Source organism: Rana temporaria, chromosome 4, assembly GCF_905171775.1.
Source record: "Rana temporaria chromosome 4, aRanTem1.1, whole genome shotgun sequence".
Classification (NCBI taxonomy): Eukaryota; Metazoa; Chordata; class Amphibia; order Anura; family Ranidae; genus Rana; species Rana temporaria.
The window spans coordinates 342,583,730-342,604,700 of NC_053492.1; the positions used below are offsets into that span (position 1 = coordinate 342,583,730).

Consider the following 20,971-nt stretch of genomic DNA (forward strand, 5'->3'; position numbering starts at 1 on the left):
GGCTAGCCGAGGAACAAGCTGGCTGCATTGTAAGGGAGCTCCGTCATTACCGACAGCCCTGAGCGTCTCACAGCGCAACTAGAAAGCCCTGGAAACATACCTCTGAATCTGGACAGCGGCAGGAACAAGAGGAATATGTCGGCCAAACGTAAGAACAAGGAGGGACCCTGAAAATGTTGGTCCGTTTAAGAAACAGGGGAATAAAGATGGCGCTGACTCCTCCCTCCCTCATCACAGCTCAGAGCATAGAGCAGAGCTCAGAGCATAACATTGCTGACTCAGATGGGGAAGAGGAGACATCTAGTGGACAAAAATGGTATAGCACCCCTGATAGACAAAAAACCTACGTTAGACTTACCGGTAACGGTATTTCTACGAACCTTCCAGGACGGCACCTGAGAGATAATGGCCCCTCCCCACAGGAAACACAATCACTTGACATTTTTTTATAAGTCCCCACCCTTCCCCTTGATCCTCAGTATGAATTAAAGTAATCCTGAACTGGTTCACAAGGGACATTGTTCCTTATAGGTACTTACCACCTAGCATTTAGCTTATCTTTTTTCCCCTCCACATAGGGCGGGAAGTAGGCCTGCCGTCCTGGAAGGTTTGTAGAAATACCGTTACCGGTAAGTCAAACGTAGGTTTTCTCCTATCACCTTCCAGGACGGCACCTGAGAGGATAAACGAGTAACCAACAGGCCTGCTTTAGGGTGGGACCCTTGCCTGCAAGGTCTTTCTGCTAAATGTCAGAATCTGACTTTATTTCACCACCTCCACTCCCTAGTGTGTGATGCAGGTATCCTAGCTGGATCATGTAATTGACCTGGTTTTAAGCCACTAGTCTGTTCAGGAGAATGGTTTAGAAAGAAAAAAGGTCTCCTGACGGACAATCCTTGTGGGTCCCCTTTTTGTTTGCCATAGTCATGGTGAAACAAGGAAATAAACCCACTCAAGGATACTAGATTAAGGGAAGTTCTATTCCCTTGACTCAAATGACTGGACAGGTATGTGACCAAGCAAGGCGTTTGGTGTGCTCCTGCACTCCCTTCAGTCCACCTGTCCACCTCCATTCATTGGAATGCATGTGACTCTATAGCGAGGACACTTATTGGTCAGTGTCAGGACCACAGGATGCCTTGGCGTGGCTCATTCATGCGTCCGCCAATACGCATGGACAAACTCCTGTCTCCAACGCACACTGCTAGACCGGTCAAAACAGCTGCTCTGCAAGCCGGTTAACAAGCAGGTCCCATCCTGGTCATTCCCCATTTCTGGGTTTCTTCCTATCTGAATGCTGACATGCCAGATGTGAAATTGTTCTATATACCCCAGGCTCCTTATAACCCTGTGAGTCGATACATTAAACTACGCAGAAAAGGAGCCCGTTACGAAATTGCGAGTAACCACTGAAGAACAAAGGTGTCGGGGAAAGAAAACTTTTCACCGCCCCCCGCGTATAACACGCAGACACATTTTACCCTATATTCTCAGGGTAAACACATGAGTGCCACATGCCAACGGAATACAGTATTCTGTAAATATCCAGTGTTTGAGGTCATGATCCACTCCAAGCACCAAGGAGTGTTAAGTTAAGCAGATCCCTATCATAAGCGACCAATGCTATAGTAGGATAAAAGACGAATATTGGTTATACACATCCAGTTCGTCCAAGGGGGTGACATGAAGGACATATACCGAGCTATAAACCTATTGGATCGGGAGAACTAGTCAGATAAATTCTGATGCCAAATTTTTTAGGCAAACAGCTCCTAACAGCGTAACCCCTTTCCTACTAAAAAATCATGATAGGTGATTTTATGACCTACTTCCAGTGTCCTATAACCCTACTGGGTTCAGGTCTAGAGAATGTCTCTGGCATGCCTAGAAGTAAAGGCCTGTAATCAGAAATCCTGTTCCTTCCATGTAAATGGAAAATAAGGCCTGAAATAAAGTGACCGAAATATCTCAGATATACAGGTCCTAGATCTTGTATTTCCGAAGGACAGCAAGCTCAGACTTAATATGGAACATACAAACAGGGAGACACCCCCAGCCTTTACTGCTGTGTATTCTGATATACAGACACCTGTAGGATAGAGAAGACACAAACCAACCTTAGGTGTGTATTTCTCATATGTAAGAAGATACCATATAACCTAAGCCCAGAGAAAGGACGGAAGCTCCAAATGTGAGCTTCTGATGCTTAATAGGTTATAGGTCCTACATCCAACAGAGAGGCCACTAGCCAATATGGTGTTTTTTTGAGTAATTAAACGCAGAGGACACAGACACCTTCTACTGCTGTGTTTTACTTATGTGCAGCGACCCAAGGTAATAGATTCAAGACAGGAGGACAAGAACAACTTTAGTGTTGTCTATTCCTGACTCTGACCGCAGTACGGTCTTCTAATCAGCAGAAAATAATACTAGCACCTATAGTATATCTCTGATGATCATAAAAATGCAGTCGCATGGCCAGTATGATAACAAAAAAGGACATATGCGACCTCAACCGTGTATTGCTGGTGTTATACTACCTGCAGTCATAACTAGCAGAGAGTGGTATTAGCATACTTCAGATAAACGATAGGGTATAGGACAAGGGACCGAAATGTTACAGACAGTAACATTGTATATTCCTGATTACCAACACCCACAGTCATATACCTGATAGAAACGCCACTAGCAAGAAAACTCAATGCTTTGCGTTTCTGGATAGTAATAGTATACCGTCATGAACCCACAATACCAGTTGTGCATTATTTTGATTAGAAAACTTGGAAAGTTTATATGACCAACAGAATGTTGCCGACAACCCAATGTGTTACTTAAAGGGGTTGTAAAGACAAAAATATTTTCCTCTTAAATTAAAGTCTGACAGTAGCTGATAAAGTAAAAAGTAATGTTTTGCATTATAACTAGTTTGATACCTGTTGAAATCGAGCTGTTTTATTCACCTCCGTCACTCCTGAATCATTATTCTCACTGACTTCCTGGTTTGCGGTGCGCATTCATTCTTGCTACATCACGGCCTAATGGGAACTACAGTTCCCATTAGGCTTAGCCTCCATACCTGTGAGGGATAAGAGAGCATCTTCACGCAGGGCAGTAGTCATAGGGAGGGGGTGAGCACATTCTGCTTTCCACCGTGCAAAACGGCTCAGATGCTGGTGGAAAGCAAGAAGAGGAGTGACAGGAAATGGCATTTTCAAACCTGGATTACTGTATTTTGGAGGTCAAAAGGAAAAACGAGGTAAATGATATTAAAATGCTCTAGCTTACAGCAATCAATTGATCTAATAAAAAACGAACCTTTAGTGTTCCTTTAATGCAACCTTGTCGGGTCATCTAATCAACAGAAATGTCACTAGCAAAAAAGGACCCTTAAAGCAGTGCATATCTGAATTCATAAATATCATTACCAATAATACAATGCTATGCGTTTCTGATCAGCAAAATTGTACAGTCATATAACCAGCAGAAATGTCGCTATCAGTTACTCAACGTCATGCATTTCTGATAAGCAATAGTGTACAGACATGTAACCTCCAGAAATGTTACCAACAGTAACTCAATGTGGTATGTTTCTGAATAACAATAGTGTGCGGTTATATAATAGAGGTGTCACCGACAAATCCATGTCATGCTTCTCTGATAAGCAATAGCATACAGTCATGTATCCAACAGAAATTCCACCAACAGTAATTCAATGTGGTGTGTGTCTGAATAAAAATAGTGTGTGGATATATAATAGAGGCGTCACCCACCATTCAATGTTATGCGTTTGATAAGGAACAGAGTACCGTTACCTAATCAATTTTTGGCATTTCTGGTGAGTCATAGGATATCTCTCTCATATATATACAGAAATGACCCAAGATAAACCAATGTTGTGCATCTCTGATGTGCGGACAGACCAACAATCTATCCTAGCATAACCTGAGTTTCAGATTTTGATCCTTCATCTCAGTGAAGGAACATGGTAGTTCCAAATAATGGAAATCCGAGGTGTGTGACTATACCACAGTAGTGGTAGCTGCTATTCTACTATTGAATAGGTCTGAGTAGGTGTAGCTGGTCCACACACACAGGTGGGAGCGAGTCCAAGCCTTTAAGGTCTTAACGAGCACAGACTCAGAAATCAATTAGGTCTCTCACGAAGAGGTGACCATAATCTTAGGCTGGAGGCAATCAGACACCTGTATGGCTGATTTTTATAGCTTTAGCACAGAGGTTTGCACCAGAGAAACTCCCAATTAAGGGTTGCAGGCTAGCATTTTATGCTTCTCACACCACCCTAAATGGTTTGTTGCCTGAGCCACAAGAGGTTTAGATTAACTCTTACACACTGATAGGTATAGCAGCAGTGTAAGGAGGAAGTGATAGGTTGCAACCAATAAGCAACCGCCACAAGGGTAATATACACACTAAGATGCCCCCTTGTTGGGCCTATCCTAAGAGTTTAGGAGGTAAGTTTTTTGGGGCTAAAACCTCTAACAGCACCATTGTGATCTGTCTGTCAGATTCATGGCAGGCTGGCCCTAATCCTTTAAGGATTAAGGAAGTGAAAAACAACACCCTGGATTGAGCCTTGCTCAGCCCCCTATATGAGATTATTCTAGGTATTTTTATAATCTCCTCAGAGGCCTGTATTGCCTGCAGGAGTCCAACCAGACCCTCTAGGGTGAAGGGGGGTCCTGTTCAGCTTGGCTTTCCAATTCCTCCCTGTCCTTTTTAGCTTCCTCTACCTGGACTAGAGGGAATGTCTGTGAAAGCGGGGGAAGGGCACTAGATTCCATTCGGACGAGGCCTTCTTGGGAGGATATGTCTTCTCTAGGGATAAGCTCCTCTATGTCAGACCTTAGGTTACTGACTGCCTGGCGGCTTCATGGAAAGTTTTGACAGTTGCCGGCCTTTCCGTCTGCATAGATGAGAGATACCCCATTATTGCAGGAGTCCCTATCTCTGCTAAGTTATTAATGCATTCTTAGCAAACAGGGCTTGAGTGGGAGTCTATCTTACGGTACCCACATATTTATTTTTTGAGGAGCTATGCCCTGTAGCGGCAGGAGACTGTTTATTTGGGGTCTCCTGGGATCCGCTGGGGGGTTACTGCAAGACAAGAGATATACATATATGCATAATATTACTTTGTCCTACCCCAGGACTGCAGGTTTTTACTGGGGAGGGGAAAGGGTAAGGTGAGAAGTAAAATCCAGTCCTGTTCTGGCTGACTCCAGAATCTCAGACCCTGAAGACTAGGACTCTCACTCCCTTCCCTCCTCCCTTTCCAAGGGGGATTTGTACTCACTGCACCCCGACCTGGATCTGCCTGCAGTCACATTCACCTTCCTCTCCTCCTGTTCCATGAGGAGGTTTGGATGGGTCCCCGGCTGTCGGTACCTCTTGTAAGGGCTATCCGCAAGCCGACCCTTCCACCGCCACGCTTCTCTCCGGCGTTCCTTCCGGGTTGCGCTGTGAGGCAAAAGCCCACTTCCTTTGACGCTGTTCCTGTTTCTCTCAGAGAGGCTTGGACGCAATGTTCCAAAATAGGAAGCAATACCCGGGAAGAGAGAGCTATTCAAATGGCGGCGTTTCTTCTGCACCCTAGCGATGGATAGCCTCCCCGCAGCTCAGAGCGCTTGTGCACGCCTGGGGCGACCTGCGAGTAGGACCAAGCCTACAGGTTAGTTCAGCCCTCCCTGGCCTCCCTAGAACCTGTCTCAACAGGGGTACCTTCGACCCTCCCGGTCTCTAGGTTTTTAAAACAAAACAAACGTGTCGTTGTGTTCGGGAGAAACACAATCAATACTGAGGATCAAGGGGAAGGGTGGGGACTTATAAAAAATGTCAAGTGATTGTGTTTCCTGTGGGGAGGGGCCATCATCTCTCAGGTGTCGTCCTGGAAGGTGATAGGAGAAAAGAAGGATTTCTTCTGAAGAAGGCAATAATCCCTCATTGGAGAATAATCACATACCACATATGAATCTGTATGATGAGAAGCTAAATGCTATTCCCACAGCAGAATCCATATTGGATTCTACCATAAAAGACATGATCATTTCCCTGAGAGGCGCATTACAATATGATATGATGAATTTCATGCAGAAATCCAAATTGGAAATGGACGCGCTAGGAGAAAGAGTAGACTATGTAGAAAATAAAATGTGTGAATTCACATCTGCACACAATGAAATGGTCGACTCTCACTTTGAATTAGAAGATTAAGTTAAACATCTCAGAATGAAAATGGCAGATTTAGAAGACCGCGCCAGACGCAACAACGTAAAGTTCAGAGGCATCCCCGAAAATGTTAAACCACCGGAACTGAAACGCTTCATAAAGGATATGATTAAAAAATTACTTCCAACAATCCCACAACAGCAACTTGAAATAGACAGAGCTCACAGATTGGCCAAACCGTCTCACATCTCAGAAAAATTACCAAGAGACGTCATAGCCAGAATACACGAAATTCCCCGCTACCGGACCCATACACAGGTATCATCTTGTATGCAGATCTCTCACAAGCAACAATACTAGCATGAAAAAAACCTCAACTCGATTACCAAGATCCTACGGAATCACAGCATGATTTACAAATGGGGATTCCCTACGAAAATACTCCCTAGACCATAAAGGTACCTCATACTCGATCAACAACTTGGAGCAAGGTCTGAAAATCTTACGCTCATGGGGCATTTTACCAAAGGAACACAACATACCGGATAAATCCAGACCTGGAAAAGTGTCTCAAGACTGGCAAAAAAGTCACAAATGACTCCTCTATACATGGTAAGATAATAATATGCCCTGTATATAGTGACATGCTGCAGTTTCTGGAGCTGAAAACGACTCAAAAGTTAAATATCCGAGGCTTTTCTCCTTGAAGATCAGGGATCCATATACCGGATGTACCCCATATTATTTCCCTGTACCCCCTGGAAATTGGTACACGTTCAATGTACACTAGAGTTGCCCTGCAACTCTTATTTTTTTTTGTTATGTTTGCGTTACAAGACTATGTTTTATTTTTTAGTTTCTTTAAAATCACTTATATTGAATACTCGGTCCAACACCGCCATCTACTGACAGGAAAATATATCTACATCAAAACCATTACCTTTACAAACTATCTGTATAAAAAATATTTGACTACCTATAGCAAGTACACAAGTAACTATAATGAATCTTAAACTCTTTTCACAGTCCTTACAAAAGAAGAGCTCTGTGGACGGATGCCCTAAAATATGACTGTGACATCATGTGCATCCAGGAGACCCATTTCGCATTAAACAAAACTCCCAAGTTCAACCATCATAAATGTCCTCATATCTTCATATCCAGCTGCAAAAAGAAGAAAAAATGAGTGATAACAGCAATCAAGGACACTATCTCTTTCAAGCAGATCAACCTAATAACCGACAATCAAGGCAGATAAATAATTTTGGTGGCCTCAATAGACAATGTAATCTACACAATTGTTAACATCTATGCTCCCAATAGAAATCCTCACCAATTCATCCGGAAAATTCTCAAGAAAACAAGGAAAATACAAGAAGGAACTTTTATACTCTGCAGTGATTTCAATGCACCCATTGACCCCGTTATGGACACCTCCAAGGAAGAAACTATCTCCAGGAAAGGTTTATCTCCCATCTTTTCCTCAGAAGACATGTATGACGCCTGGAGATGCCTGCACACGACAGAAAGGGACTTCACTTTTTTTTCACAGGTTCACAAATCCTATTCCAGATTAGACCACTTCATTGTCGACAAGCTTCTCCTGCCAAAGATTGTCAAAGCTTACATCCACAATATAACCTGGTCCGATCACGCACCACACTTGAAATCAACCAAGGGCTATCTTGCTCTAATAGCTACATATGGAGGAATAACACCTATATTCTTTCGCAGGAGAATCACTTGTTGGCTCTGAAAAAAAACTTGGAAGAATTTTTTTGCAATTAATGATAAAGAACCGATAAACAGCACTACCCTATGGTGTACACATAAAGCCTATGTTAGAGGCCTCCTTATACAGGCAGCAACAAGGAAAAAAAGAAAACCAATACGATAAATAATATCTTAAAAGAAATAACCAAATTAGAAGAATTACATAAAAAACAACCCCAAGATATTAATCTAGATCGCCAAATTACTCAACTAAGATCTGATTTGAGAGCCATTCTGATATCAGATCAAGACAAAATTTTAAAAAGAATGAAAATTAACTACTACTCCCAGAACAACAAAGCAGGGAAACTACTAGCCTCCCAACTCCGTCAACGCCAAATAAAGAATAAAATCCATAAACTAGCACACAACACCTCTGGTAAAGTAGTAATCAACCCTCAAGAAATAGCAGATACATTTGCACAATATTATGAGTCACTATACAATCTAAAAGAGGAAAGCAATACTCCTCAACCTAACATAGAAAATATAGCAAAATTCCTAGATAATATAAAACTACCCAATATTGACCATATAGACTTGGAACAATTGAATAAACCAATATCACCTGAAGAAACCCTTAAAGTAATCAAAGAATTGCATAAAAACAAAACACCAGGAGCTGACGGCCTATCAGCGGAATATTACATAGCCTTTAACCACTTCCAGACCTTAGGTGTTTTTCAGATTTGGTGTTTGCAAGACTAAAACAGTTTTTTCTGCTAGAAAATTACTTAAAACCCCCAAACATTATATATATTTTTTCTAACACCCTAGAGAATAAAATAGTGGTCATTGCAATACTTTTTGTCACACCGTATTTGCGTGCGCAGCGGTCTTACAGGCGCACTATTTTGGGGAAAAATTCACTTTTTTGAATTAAAAAAATAAGACAACAATAAATTTGGCCCAATTTTTTTTATATATTGTGAAAGATAATGTTACGCCAAGTAAAATGATACCCAACATGTCACGCTTAAAAATTGCGCCCGCTCGTGGCATGGCGTCAAACTTTTACCCTTAAAAATCTCGATAGGCGACGTTTAAAAAATTCTATAGGTTGCATTTTTTGAGCTACAGAGTAGAAGTGATTTGAACACCGTTTTCATATGCGGGCGCTACTCGCGTATGTGTTCGCTTCTGCGCGCGAGCTCGTCGGGACGGGGCGCTTTAAAAAAGGTTTTTGTTTGTTTTCTTATTTATTTTTATTTATTTTATTACTTTTTACACTGAAAAAAAATAAAAAATAAATTTGATCACTTTTATTCCTATTATAAGGAATGTAAACATCCCTTGTAATAGAAAAAAGCATGACAGGTCCTCTTAAATATGAGATCTGGGGTCAAAAAATTGAAACTGTCATTTTTTCAAATGACAAAAAAAAAAAAAATAATGTCTTTTTAAGACACTGGGCGGGACTGACGTTTTGACGTCACTTCCGCCCAGCAAAGCTATGAGGACGGGTGGGGGCCATCTTGCCCTCACTCAAGTACTCACCGCTCAGGCAGCAGCATCCGATCTCCTCCGCCGCTACGGTAAGCGGCGGAGGGCGCGGAAGAGCGGCGGGAGGGGGGGGATAAGTGTGACAGTCTATGTTGTGCCGATACCGATACCAAGGGGGCGGAGGTCAAGCATAAATATGTGTAAATAATAATGCGCTAAAACAACTGATTAAGTGAGGTGTCAACACATCAAAATTACTGGAGGAGAAAGACAATGTTATACAAAGAATAAAGTTCCAAAATTCATTGTAAATCGTCCCTTGATGCTATAATCCTAAAGCAACTCAGCTACACCTTCCCAGACCACACATACACAGTGTGTGAGATATCAACAGCTTGATGATGTGATAATCAAACTTGTCAGGTCAGAGTGTGCTTTCCACCAGGTGTTCACGTTCTCAAATATGCAAAGAAAAGGGAGACAGAAAAGACCGATAGTGTGATACCGTAAATGAGACACTGGCATCTCACACTACTCAGAATATCACTCACGAATCCTCGGTAACATTAAGGCTTCAACGTATGTGCATGTGTGCTGCTCAGCTTGTCAGGCTCCTCATCCGGCACCTCCGTGCGTCCCGTCACTCAAGCTCCTCCCCCACGCGTATCGTCACTGGACACGTGACTTAATCATGGGTCAATGTGTGACTGAGGCTTGCTTAGACTATAAATAGCCAATCACACACTCGCATCGGCGCGAACGGACCAATGGGGAGGCACCAATGACTACATCATTGCAGAAACACCACAACGTCTTAGCAATTGCGGTTTATGAAAAAATAATAACATATTTTAATATGATACAAATAGAAACAATTGACTTTAAAACCGCTGACTTTACAAAACAATTGGAATATATCTCGAATACTGGTAAAAGATCCGTGCAGCACGGACTAGAGCCAATCACATGAGCATATACAGACAGCATATACAGACAGCATAGTTGAACAAATACCACTACCACGGAAGCAAAAATTTAAAATAAAACAATTACACTGAAATCCCACAATATGTATATATATATATAGGGAGGTAATCCAACATATTAAAAATTCAACATTATACATATATTGCACATTGGTGTGAATCATGCTGCCGGCCAAATACCCCGATCACCACTGAAGGATAAATAGCACCAGGAGCATGAAATTAAAGTTCTAATAACTACCTTACAGTTAAATATAACAAATCAATATAATGATACTATATACAAGAGCGCTGTACCACTAACCAACAAGTGGAAACACACTCATATTAAAGTAAGGCCTTATTGCATATACGAGATGTATGTTAATATAAGAATATTTAAAAATATAAAAAAATTTAAAATATTATTAATAGAGGTTAAAAATCAGAGGTTAAAAATCAGATATAAAACAGTTAAGATCAAAGTCAATGTTTAAGCCATTCGGAGAGAGCGATTTCATCTCATGAATCCATCTGGATTCAGCTTTACTAATCTCTCTCACCCTGTGGCTTCCTCTCCAATGGGGGCTATATTTTTGTATGCCCCAAAATTTCAAACCCTTTGGGTTCCCTTGATGACATAACTCAAAATGACGGGAGACATTATGTTTTGGGAATGCTTTTAGAATATTCTGTACATGCTCTCTTAATCTTTTCCATAAAGGTCGTTTGGTGCGGCCTATGTATTGTAGAGAGCACGGGCACTCTAGGACATACACAACGCCCTCAGTTCTGCAGGTAATAAGGTCATCAATGTTATACTCCTTCTTGGTGACATTTGAAGTGAACTTAGTACATTTCTGACCATTAAAATTGGTGTTCTTACATGCAAAACATCTCTTGCATGGAAAGAATCCCTTTCCCTGAAAGAAGGTAAGTGCATTATTCTTTATTGGAGGATCAGGAACATTTTTAGCTACTAGGTCCCTCAGGGTGGGAGCTCTCCGATATACTACCCTGGGGTTCATAGGTAAAATACCCTGTAGCTGCTGGTCAGCTCTTAGAATTGGCCAGTACTTTTTAAAAATTGCTTCCGACTGTTTGTGTTGGACAGTGTAGTTCAGGATGATCGGGGGATTATTATCCATTTGATCAGATTTCACTTTATCCTGAATGAGAGAAGATCTTGGTATTTCATATACTTTACGGATTTGTTCCTGGATAAAATCCTCATTGTACCCTTTATTCACAAACTTTGTTCCTATAAATTTAGCTTGCTCCAGATATACTTCTTGGTCAGTACAATTTCTGCGTATGCGTAGCAGCTGTCCTTTAGGGATGTTTATAAGCCAGGGCTCGAAATGACAGCTATCCACCGGGATATAACTGTTCCATTCCACTGGCTTAAAATATGTTTTGGTTGATATAAAATTTTCCTCCAGCGTAATTTCCAGATCCAGAAACTGTATAGTTTGATTGCTGATGTTATACGTTAAAGAAATATTTTGTTGGTTTAGATTCAATTTCTCAAAAAATGTAATTAGGGACTGTTCATCACCATCCCAGATGACAATACAGTCATCTATGAATCTTTTGTATAAAATCAGCTGACTGGGCATATCGTTGTAAATTGCCCCCTCCTCCCACTCTGACATGAATACGTTTGCCACGCTGGGTGCATATTTAGCTCCCATTCCGATGCCATTAAGTTGCCTGTAGAACTGAGATTGATGCCAAAAATAATTATGCTGTAAACCATAAGCTAAACATCGCAAAACAAACTTTTTTTGTCTCGGGATGAGTTGGCTAAAATTATTCATCGCCCACTTGGTGGCATTGATCGCTTCCTCATGATTGATATTAGTGTAAAGCGATGCTACATCAGCTGTCGCTATCAGGAACTTATGCTGTGGGGAGATTGCTACAGATTCCAGTAACTGGATAAGGTGTTTTGTATCTCTGAGATAAAGCATAGTTCCCACGTATCCCCGTCTATGGGACCCAAATCTTTTTCCCACCCTTTTCTGCATGGTAATGTCGTTGCGTCATGGGTGATACCATTCAGCCTGGAATAAACCTGTGAGATCATACCCTTCTTGTCTCCATTCATTAATACGTCAGTATGGAGGGGGTGTTTCACTAACGAGAAGGGGGAAAGCCTACTCTCACTCTGGATAGCGTGTCTTAGCTGTAGGTATTTGTAGAACTGCATTCTAGCCAGTGGAAACTCATCTCCAGGGGGAGTTTTTTCCAGACCGCGCACTTCTGCCTAAACCGCAGCAATAGCGGGGTCAGATTCAGTGAAAGGAACTGTGTGGGGTCGGGAGTGACCTGGATCCCCAGATACCTAAATTCTTTCACCACTAATACATCCTTAGCACATTCAGGGAGAGGGCCCACTACCGGTTCTAAAGGCATGAGAACTGATTTATTCCAATTGATACTGTAACCAGACAGGCCCCCGAAGTCCGCGATTAATGACGTCGCATTCTTCAGTGACTCGCCTGTGTCTCCTAGATAGATCAAGGTGTTGTCCGCAAATAAGGATATGACATCCTGCCCAGCACCCCTGGAAAAAACAGTTATGCCTGGCGAGGCACGCATATGGATCGCCAAAGGTTCCAGTGTCAGGGCTAACAGCAGGGGAGAAAGCAGGCACCCCTGCCGCGTCCCCCTGAACAGCCGGAAGGAGTCCGAGACTTTGCCATTAATTCTCATTCTAGCCTTTGGGGAGCTATACAACAATTGGACCCACTTCAAGAAGGAAGGACCAACTCCAAATCTATTTAGCACTTCCCATAAGTATGGCCACTCCACACTATCATATGCCTTGGCTGCATCTAGGGAGAAGATGGCCCTATTACCCGGGTTATCCACTGGTATTTGTATATTAAGAAACAGCCTGCGTAAATTATGCGCGGTTGATCTAGTAGGGATGAATCCAGACTGATCTCTATGCACCACTAGGTGGATACACCTAGACAACCTAGTAGCTAACACCGTGGCCAGGAGTTTCACGTCAAATGTCAATAGGGATATTGGCCTGTATGAGTCCGGGGAAAGAGGGTCCTTCCCCGGCTTCAGCAGGACCACTATGAGGGCCTCATCCATGGAGGGTGGGAGCCTTCCAGTCTCAAAGGCTGTGTTGTAAACCTTCAGTAAAATTGGGATGAGTTGTTCCGAGTATTTACTGTAGACCTCAGACGGAAGCCCGTCATCCCCGGGCGCCTTCCCATTATGTGCTAGTGCCAATGCTTCCAGGAGCTCTTCCCTGGTAAGGGGAGCGTTGAGCAAGGCCATCTCCGAGGCAGGGAGACACGGCATATGGTATTTATCCAGAAATGCGTGTATCTGGTCTACAGTGGGACTAACCTTCGATGTATAAACATCCTGAAAAAAGCTTTTAAAGCATCCAATGATGGACTGTGTGGAGTGGCACACCTCCCCCCTAGCATTTCTAACCTCAGTTATATGTGAAGGTGGTTGCTGAGACCTAGCCAAGATCGCCAGTAGGTGGCCGGTGTTTTCCCCTTCCTCAAAATGTCTCTGTTGCAGAAAGAAACTTTTGTTTTCGGCGAGCTGCAGTGAGAGGTTCTTGAGCATGGTCTGTGCTGCCAGCCAGCTCCTCCTGTTATTATCAGAGGGGTCCGCTACATAGTCTGCCTCAGAGCGTTGGGCATCTGCCAAGACTCGAGTCTCCCATTCCTTAGTATTAGACTTAATCTCATTAATGGCTCTAATAAGCTGGCCACGCATATATGCCTTAGCAGAGTCCCATACAACCTGTAGAGTAGTGGAACCTATGTTATCCTTAAAAAAGTTAGTTAGTAGCAATGGGAGCGGGTCAGATTCTGACATAAGAGACAACCAGAACAGGTTGAGTTTCCATAGGCTATTCCCCCTTCCCAACCCCAGGCCTAAATCAACCGTAAAAGGAGAGTGGTCGGAGGTGTGTCTCAGGTGATATTGGGATGACTTAACCATGGGCAACATCGGGCCATTCCCCAGGCCCAGGTCAATTCTAGATAACCCCCCCACCGAGGCTGACCGACAGGAGAATACTTTTGCATCAGGGTTGTGCATTCTCCATACATCTGTTAAGCCTAGTTCAGTAACCAACCGAGCGAAAGGGGTGGGGCCCTTCCTCCCATGTACATCCCCCCCCTGTACTCCCGAGCCTATCCATCTCAAAGTCCAGGAGATTATTAAAATCCCCAAGGACCAGCACAGGAATACTAGGGAGACCGGATATAAATTCGACCAACAGCTTTATAACACAGGATGAGAACGGTGGCGGGATATACACTCCCGCCAACACGCACTTCATCCCAGAAAGGGAGCAATATAGGAAGACATATCTACCATCGGGGTCGATCTTGGCATCAATATACGTGTATTGGGTACCCCGCCGAATCAATACGCTCACTCCTCGTGAGTACACGGTATGGGTGGAGTGGTACTGGTGGCAAAACTGCCTTGATGCTATTTTTGGAGTGGACCCCGCTGGGAGATGAGTCTCCTGTAAGCAGATCACTTCTGCGCCCAACCTCTTAATGGTACGCATCACCTCCAGGCGTTTAACCGGGGCACCTAGGCCACGAACATTCCATGATAAGCATCTCGTTACCTTAGACATTGCATAACATACAACATATTAGCAGGATAATAACATAGCAACATGTATAGGCGAAATATGTGACATAAGTAAGAGCAATAGACAAACTAAAGGGCAAAAAGCATGTCCGGGAGATTCAAAATGTTAGGAAAACTGGACAGGCAAATATCACGGATTGGGCATAGTAGAACATTAGCAGTATGGACTAGGAGCAGGTAGCACAGAAAATTAAAATGGATACGTAAGGGGACATCCATGGGGCATGTCGTGGTAGAACCCTCTTTCAATTGGGTCAAATGCATTTCGGCCAACAGGGCCCGGATGACTCTAGTCAATGGATCTAGACAGGGCCTAACAGAACCCTCCAGGGGGCAACAGTGGAAGCGCACCTTATAGTGTCTTAAAACTTCTCAACAGCCAACTTCTAGCCCACAGCAACCAAAGCGAACAGTAACCGCCTTGCGGCAAATAGCGTGGAAAATAAAACAAGGATCCAGCATGTAGAAATAGTTCACCTCCTCAGTCTGCGGGGCGTCTGCCCCTAGCTTCCCTGATCGACTGTTCCTCTCGGTACAGCCATTGTGCAGCAGCATTAGGGGAATCAAAAAATTGCACAGAACCAAACACCTCCACTCGCAGTCTGGCCGGATACAACATAGCATATTTCAGTTCAAGGCCTCTTAAACGACGTTTAACATCCAAGAACTTGCCCCTCTTCTTCTGTAATTCAGCTGAGAAATCCGGGAATAAAGAGACTTTGGTATTGTCTATTTTTAGAACAGACGGATTGATTCTAGCATTATATAATATGGCATCTCTGTCTCGATAGTGCAGGAGTTTAAACAGAAAAGGTCTAGGTGGTGCACCGGGCTGCAATGGTCTGGACGGCACCCTGTGGGCGCGTTCAACAGAGAACATGGGGGAGAATGCTTCCCTCCCGAACGCAGCGACCAGCCATTTCTCTATGAGTTCAACAGGGTTCTTCCCCTCCATTTTTTCAGGGAGGCCTATGGCCCTCACATTATTCCTCCTCATCCTGTTCTCCAATTCTTCCAAACGAGAAGAATGCTGGTCAATGATATGGTTATTATAGGAGAGATCCCTCTGCATAGGCCCCATGTCATCCTCAATGGTGCTCACCCTCTCTTCCAGAGCGGAGGCCCTATCCCTCAGCTTTTGAGCGTCCTGTCTAAGAAAGGAGATCTCAGACTTCATCCCCTTGATTTCCGTGGTAAGGGCTGTGATAGACATATTGCAGGAGGTTACAGCGGCAAATATGTCCCTTAGGGTGGGCTCTCCCTCTGTAACAGGGCTCACTGGAGTTTGGGGCCTAGTGGATTCAGGATTCGGAGTACTCACTGTGTCCCATATTAAGCCGGCCTGTACCGAGTCCTCCAAGGGCACTGTGTCGTCCGCTTCGGATCCTCCACCTGGCGAGTCCTCCGGGGAGCTGGAGGAGGCCACCGGATCTTTCGGTGGTGGTTTGGAGAACAGCTTCTCCGCCGCCTCGCGGTGCTTCTCCTTGGCCGTGCGGCCTGCATACGCGCCTGTGCTCCGCAGGTTTGTTCACCAGCTGCCGCTCACCGGACGACATCGTGGGACCGGAACAGCGGAAAAGGTATGGGTATGATCCAGGGATCGTGAGGGGCACAACGGTATGCCTTAGGACGGTGTGTGGTGACTTCCCCAGGAGTTTATCCAGGATTCTCGGCGGAGCTCACTTCAGCTGCGTCCGGCTACATGCGCTGACTGGCCACGCCCCCATTCCCAACTTACTTAGTATCAGATTCACATTAATAGCTTGGAAACATATACTTTCAAAAACTAAAAATATCCAAAATAAAATAAAATTGATGATACCGACAGGTGCACTCAACTATTGTAGTCTAATTGTAGATAATTGGGTTAAGGAAGGTTTTCATCTTTACGGAAATCTACCCTTGCAATACAAAAAGAGATCACTCTAACCAAACTGAGGAAACACACCAGACTAAAAGAGTTCAATCCGACTGACCCTGTAGAAATCCCCTTAATTATATGGCAATTTTTTACCCGCTTTTACGATCTACTATCTACCCACCCATTTGACAACAAAAACGCACACATGATTAAGTGGGAGAAAGATTTAAAGCAAGAATTTACCTGGGACCAATGGAAAAAAGCATTCTATATAGCTAGCAAGTCATCAGCATGTATTGAACACTGGGACAATGCACAAAAGATAATAGATGGTAACTGACCCCATATAAGTTAGCGAAAATATATCCCTCGACGTCTAATGCGTTTTGGAGATGCAACGATCAGATAGGAAACCTTTTACACATATTATGGAGCTGTAAAAATCTACATAGCTTCTGGAATTCAATTACTTCCTTTATAGCAGATCTCACAGGCATCCTAAATAAACTAAACCCTGCCACGGCTTTACTAGGTATCAATCTGGATATCTATCCTAAAGAATATAGAACAATTGTATTCCACACAGTAGTAGCAGCAAGACTCACTATAACCAGCCTGTGGAAATCCAAAGACGCGCCCAACTTATCGACAGTTATAGCTAGAATCAATATACAGGCCCAATACGAATAAATGCTGGCTTATAAAAACGATTCCATTACTACGTTCAGAAAGAAATGGTTAGCTTGGATCACCCATCCTAGAGCATCCAAATTCTTAAAAGAGTGTAATATTTAATCTATTGTCAAGTTTGAAATACGTCAAAGTCAGATATATGCTTACCCCAGCTGTAATGTATTATCCTGGACCTACTTTTGTATATATGTGCATACATTTTCTGTTTCTTTATGATTTTCTATATACAAATAGTTAACTCAATTGGAAGCCTAGCCATGCCTACAGATTGAATCCAATAGGGGTAGGCTGGTACAGGCTACCAAGTACTGTATTGTTATAAGAACAATCTTATGAACCAAGGTAACTAACTCGGTTGGTTACTAAGGATTAATGTGACAATTTTAATCTGTACTGTTAAGTAAATACTTTCAATAAAAATCTATTGTTAAAAAAAAAAAAAAATGCAATAAAAAAAATTTAATTAAAATTTTTCATTTAAAAAAATAAAATAAAATACGTTTTGAAGTCGCTTCTGCCCTGCAGTGATATGGAGACAGGGGTGGGGCCATCTTACCCTCACCCATCTCCATACCCAGGCAGGGAACAGACCTGATCGCCTCCGCCACACATCGGAGAGTGGCTGGAGGGCCTCTCCCACCGCCGATAAAAGTGATCTTTCGGAGTATCCGTCGCAGAGACCACTTTTATCTGAAAGAGGACCGCCCGATGAAGAAGGGGATACTAGGGTGATTGTAGCTAGCTGCTACCATAACAACGGTATTCCTCTTCAAAGTGCCAACGTATTCCTGGCGGCAGGCGTGTCCGTAAGTGGTTAATGGGATAATAATGAAGCCGCTTTGCATGTAGTTATGTCAAACGTATTTTAAAAGACATTTGTTTTGTACGATCTGAAAATCATGAATCAACGTTCAAACTTCTACTAACACAAAATTAGCAGAAGGGGCGCAAAGGGTGGTGCTTGAGAAATTAACTCTCTCTTTATACACTCATAGTACGTCACTACGTTCGTGTTTGTTAAACGACAATTTGTGTACCGTTAGTATGCAAGACAAGATCCTGGCACACGCCTTTTTGACAAAAATCAGAAGCTTGGTCACCCAACAATCGTACTGTGTGTACGAGGCTTTAGAATTATTAGGTCTAGAAAATGGTTGATCCTGGAATAAAAATTTTATGTAATTCCAGGATCCAGCTTGCTCAGATATGTATCCGGCAACTCCTTGCAGAAAAAAGTTTGGCCTGCCCAGGCCTAAATTGGGTTCTCCAGTGTCCTCTAAAATTATGTGGATGGGACCACTGAATACTCCATGCACATCACTTTAGGGGGTTCTTTTACAGTACTTCTTCATTCAGAGGACATAATGCACCAGCCTTGGGTTGATTTGTCTGTGTCAAAGGTCTGAACTGCCAAATTTTATGAGAAGGGTGGCCTATGGGTGAAATTACCATTTTCTTCTAACTGAACACTTGGTCTTTAAAGCAGAACTTCAGTCATCTTTTTAACTTTCCACACCCACAGCAATCAATGTCCACTCAAGAACCAACGGGTGCTGGCAATGCACGAAGCATACGAAGAAAAAGAACGTATATGGACAGCCGCACTCCAATAAGTCTAAAAAAGACGTGCCCTTTATTGGGTAAAAAAGCATGCACTACAAAAAAACAGCATACAGTGGGAAATAAACAGTTGACGCGTTTCACATTGAACTTCAATGCTTAGTCATAGCTATGACACCTTGTTGGTTATAACGAATATGTACTGCAAATACTGTACTACTGCATATGCAGTATAACATCATAAAATATTTCTTATAAGTTAGTAATATCTCACAATATCATAAAACGTGCAGTGCTTACATAATTGTACTGGCAGCAAACCAGCAATATTATAAAAGTTAGAGAAAGATTTCTGTAGTCAAGGTATTGCCATTGGTTTGCTTACATTGATCACATTTATTACTGGTATGATGTTATCAATCAGAAATTTGACATTTACATTTTTGTTTGCAGTGAAACCACTAAAGATAAATTACGTTCATGGCCTCATTTATGGTGGACTAAACTCAGATTATACCCTAACCTATTTTAACCTTAAATCAGTTGGACTTTCTGTCTAGTGTTGTACTACAGTGCAGGGATCTGTGTGCAGAAAATGCAACTGACTGGCTGTTCAGACAGAGGCAGCCAATGAATGACAGCCTGCATGCAGACCCTGTTCTGTGCTGTGGCTGACTGCTGGAAATAACACTGGTACTGGAGTCAAATTGAGCCTGGAACTAATACAGAGATGATTTTCGCACATTAGGTTATAGTAAATACATAGTGCAAATAGGTTAAGATGTGAATTTAGTTAGGTTTGTTTAAATGTTATTTTACCTTTTTTGTATTTTGTACAGTACATCTAAAACGAGCACTTACCTTCTAAAACAGGGGATAATCTTCTGTTCATTGTATATCTGAAATCTTAACATAAGAAAGCTAATAATTAATAGCAATAAAATCATTATTTAAAAGTTAACTCAGCACCACACCTACACTGCACATCATTCAGTGGGGAACACCATGTCGTTGCTTTGAGTAAAAATGTAGCCCATTCATCACTACGATTCCTTTTTACTGGTCTTTTACAAAAATGTGATAATAAAAAAGTTTGTGAAAGGTTTAGTGGAGTGGAGTTTAAGTAATTGCAAAAAAATGCATTAGGGTAAAAAACCTTCAACCTTTAAAACCGATTTAAGAATTACATTTACTATAGAGGTCTATGCATCTGTCCAAAAAGAGGGACAACTGAGGAGGATATAGGGACAGGTTCCAAATGAGGGACAGTTGGGAGTTATGCTGTACAGTGAGCCCCTTCTATGCGTGCTTTCCCCAGTACTGTGATCACCCTCTCCCTGCACTTTCCCCTGTACAGTAAGCCCCCCATTCCTGTGCTTTCCCTCGTACAGAGAGTCCCCCATTCCTGTGCTTTCCCTCGTACAGTGAGCCCCCCATTCCTGTGCTTTCCCTCGTACAGAGTGTCCCCCATTCCCGTGCTTTCCCTCGTACAGTGAGCCCCCCATTCCCGTGCTTTCCCTCGTACAGTGAGCCCCCCATTCCTGTGCTTTCCCTCGTACAGTGAGCCCCCCATTCCTGTGCTTTCCCTCGTACGGTGAGCCCCCCATTCCTGTGCTTTCCCTTGTACAGTGAGCCCCCCCATTCCTGTGCTTTCCCTCATACAGTGAGCCCCCCATTCCTGTGCTTTCCCTCATACAGTGAGCCCCCCATTCCTGTGCTTTCCCTCGTACAGTGAGCCCCCCATTCCTGTGCTTTCCCTCGTACAGTGAGCCCCCCATTCCTGTGCCTTCCCTCATACAGTGATGCGGCATACACACGAATCGGACATTCCGACAAC

At 43.0% G+C, this 20,971-nt stretch overlaps 1 protein-coding gene across 4 annotated transcripts in view; it reads right to left on the reverse strand.

The window, feature by feature from the left end:
* CEBPZOS (CEBPZ opposite strand) overlaps positions 1–20,971 on the reverse strand; it is a 42,084-nt gene that overhangs the window by 12,325 nt on the left and 8,788 nt on the right. For all 4 annotated transcript variants that reach the window (XM_040350792.1, XM_040350794.1, XM_040350795.1 and 1 more), the window contains exon 3: positions 19,996–20,040. In XM_040350792.1, coding sequence (XP_040206726.1) covers positions 19,996–20,040 — 45 coding nt within the window. The remainder of the gene's footprint in view (positions 1–19,995; positions 20,041–20,971) is intronic.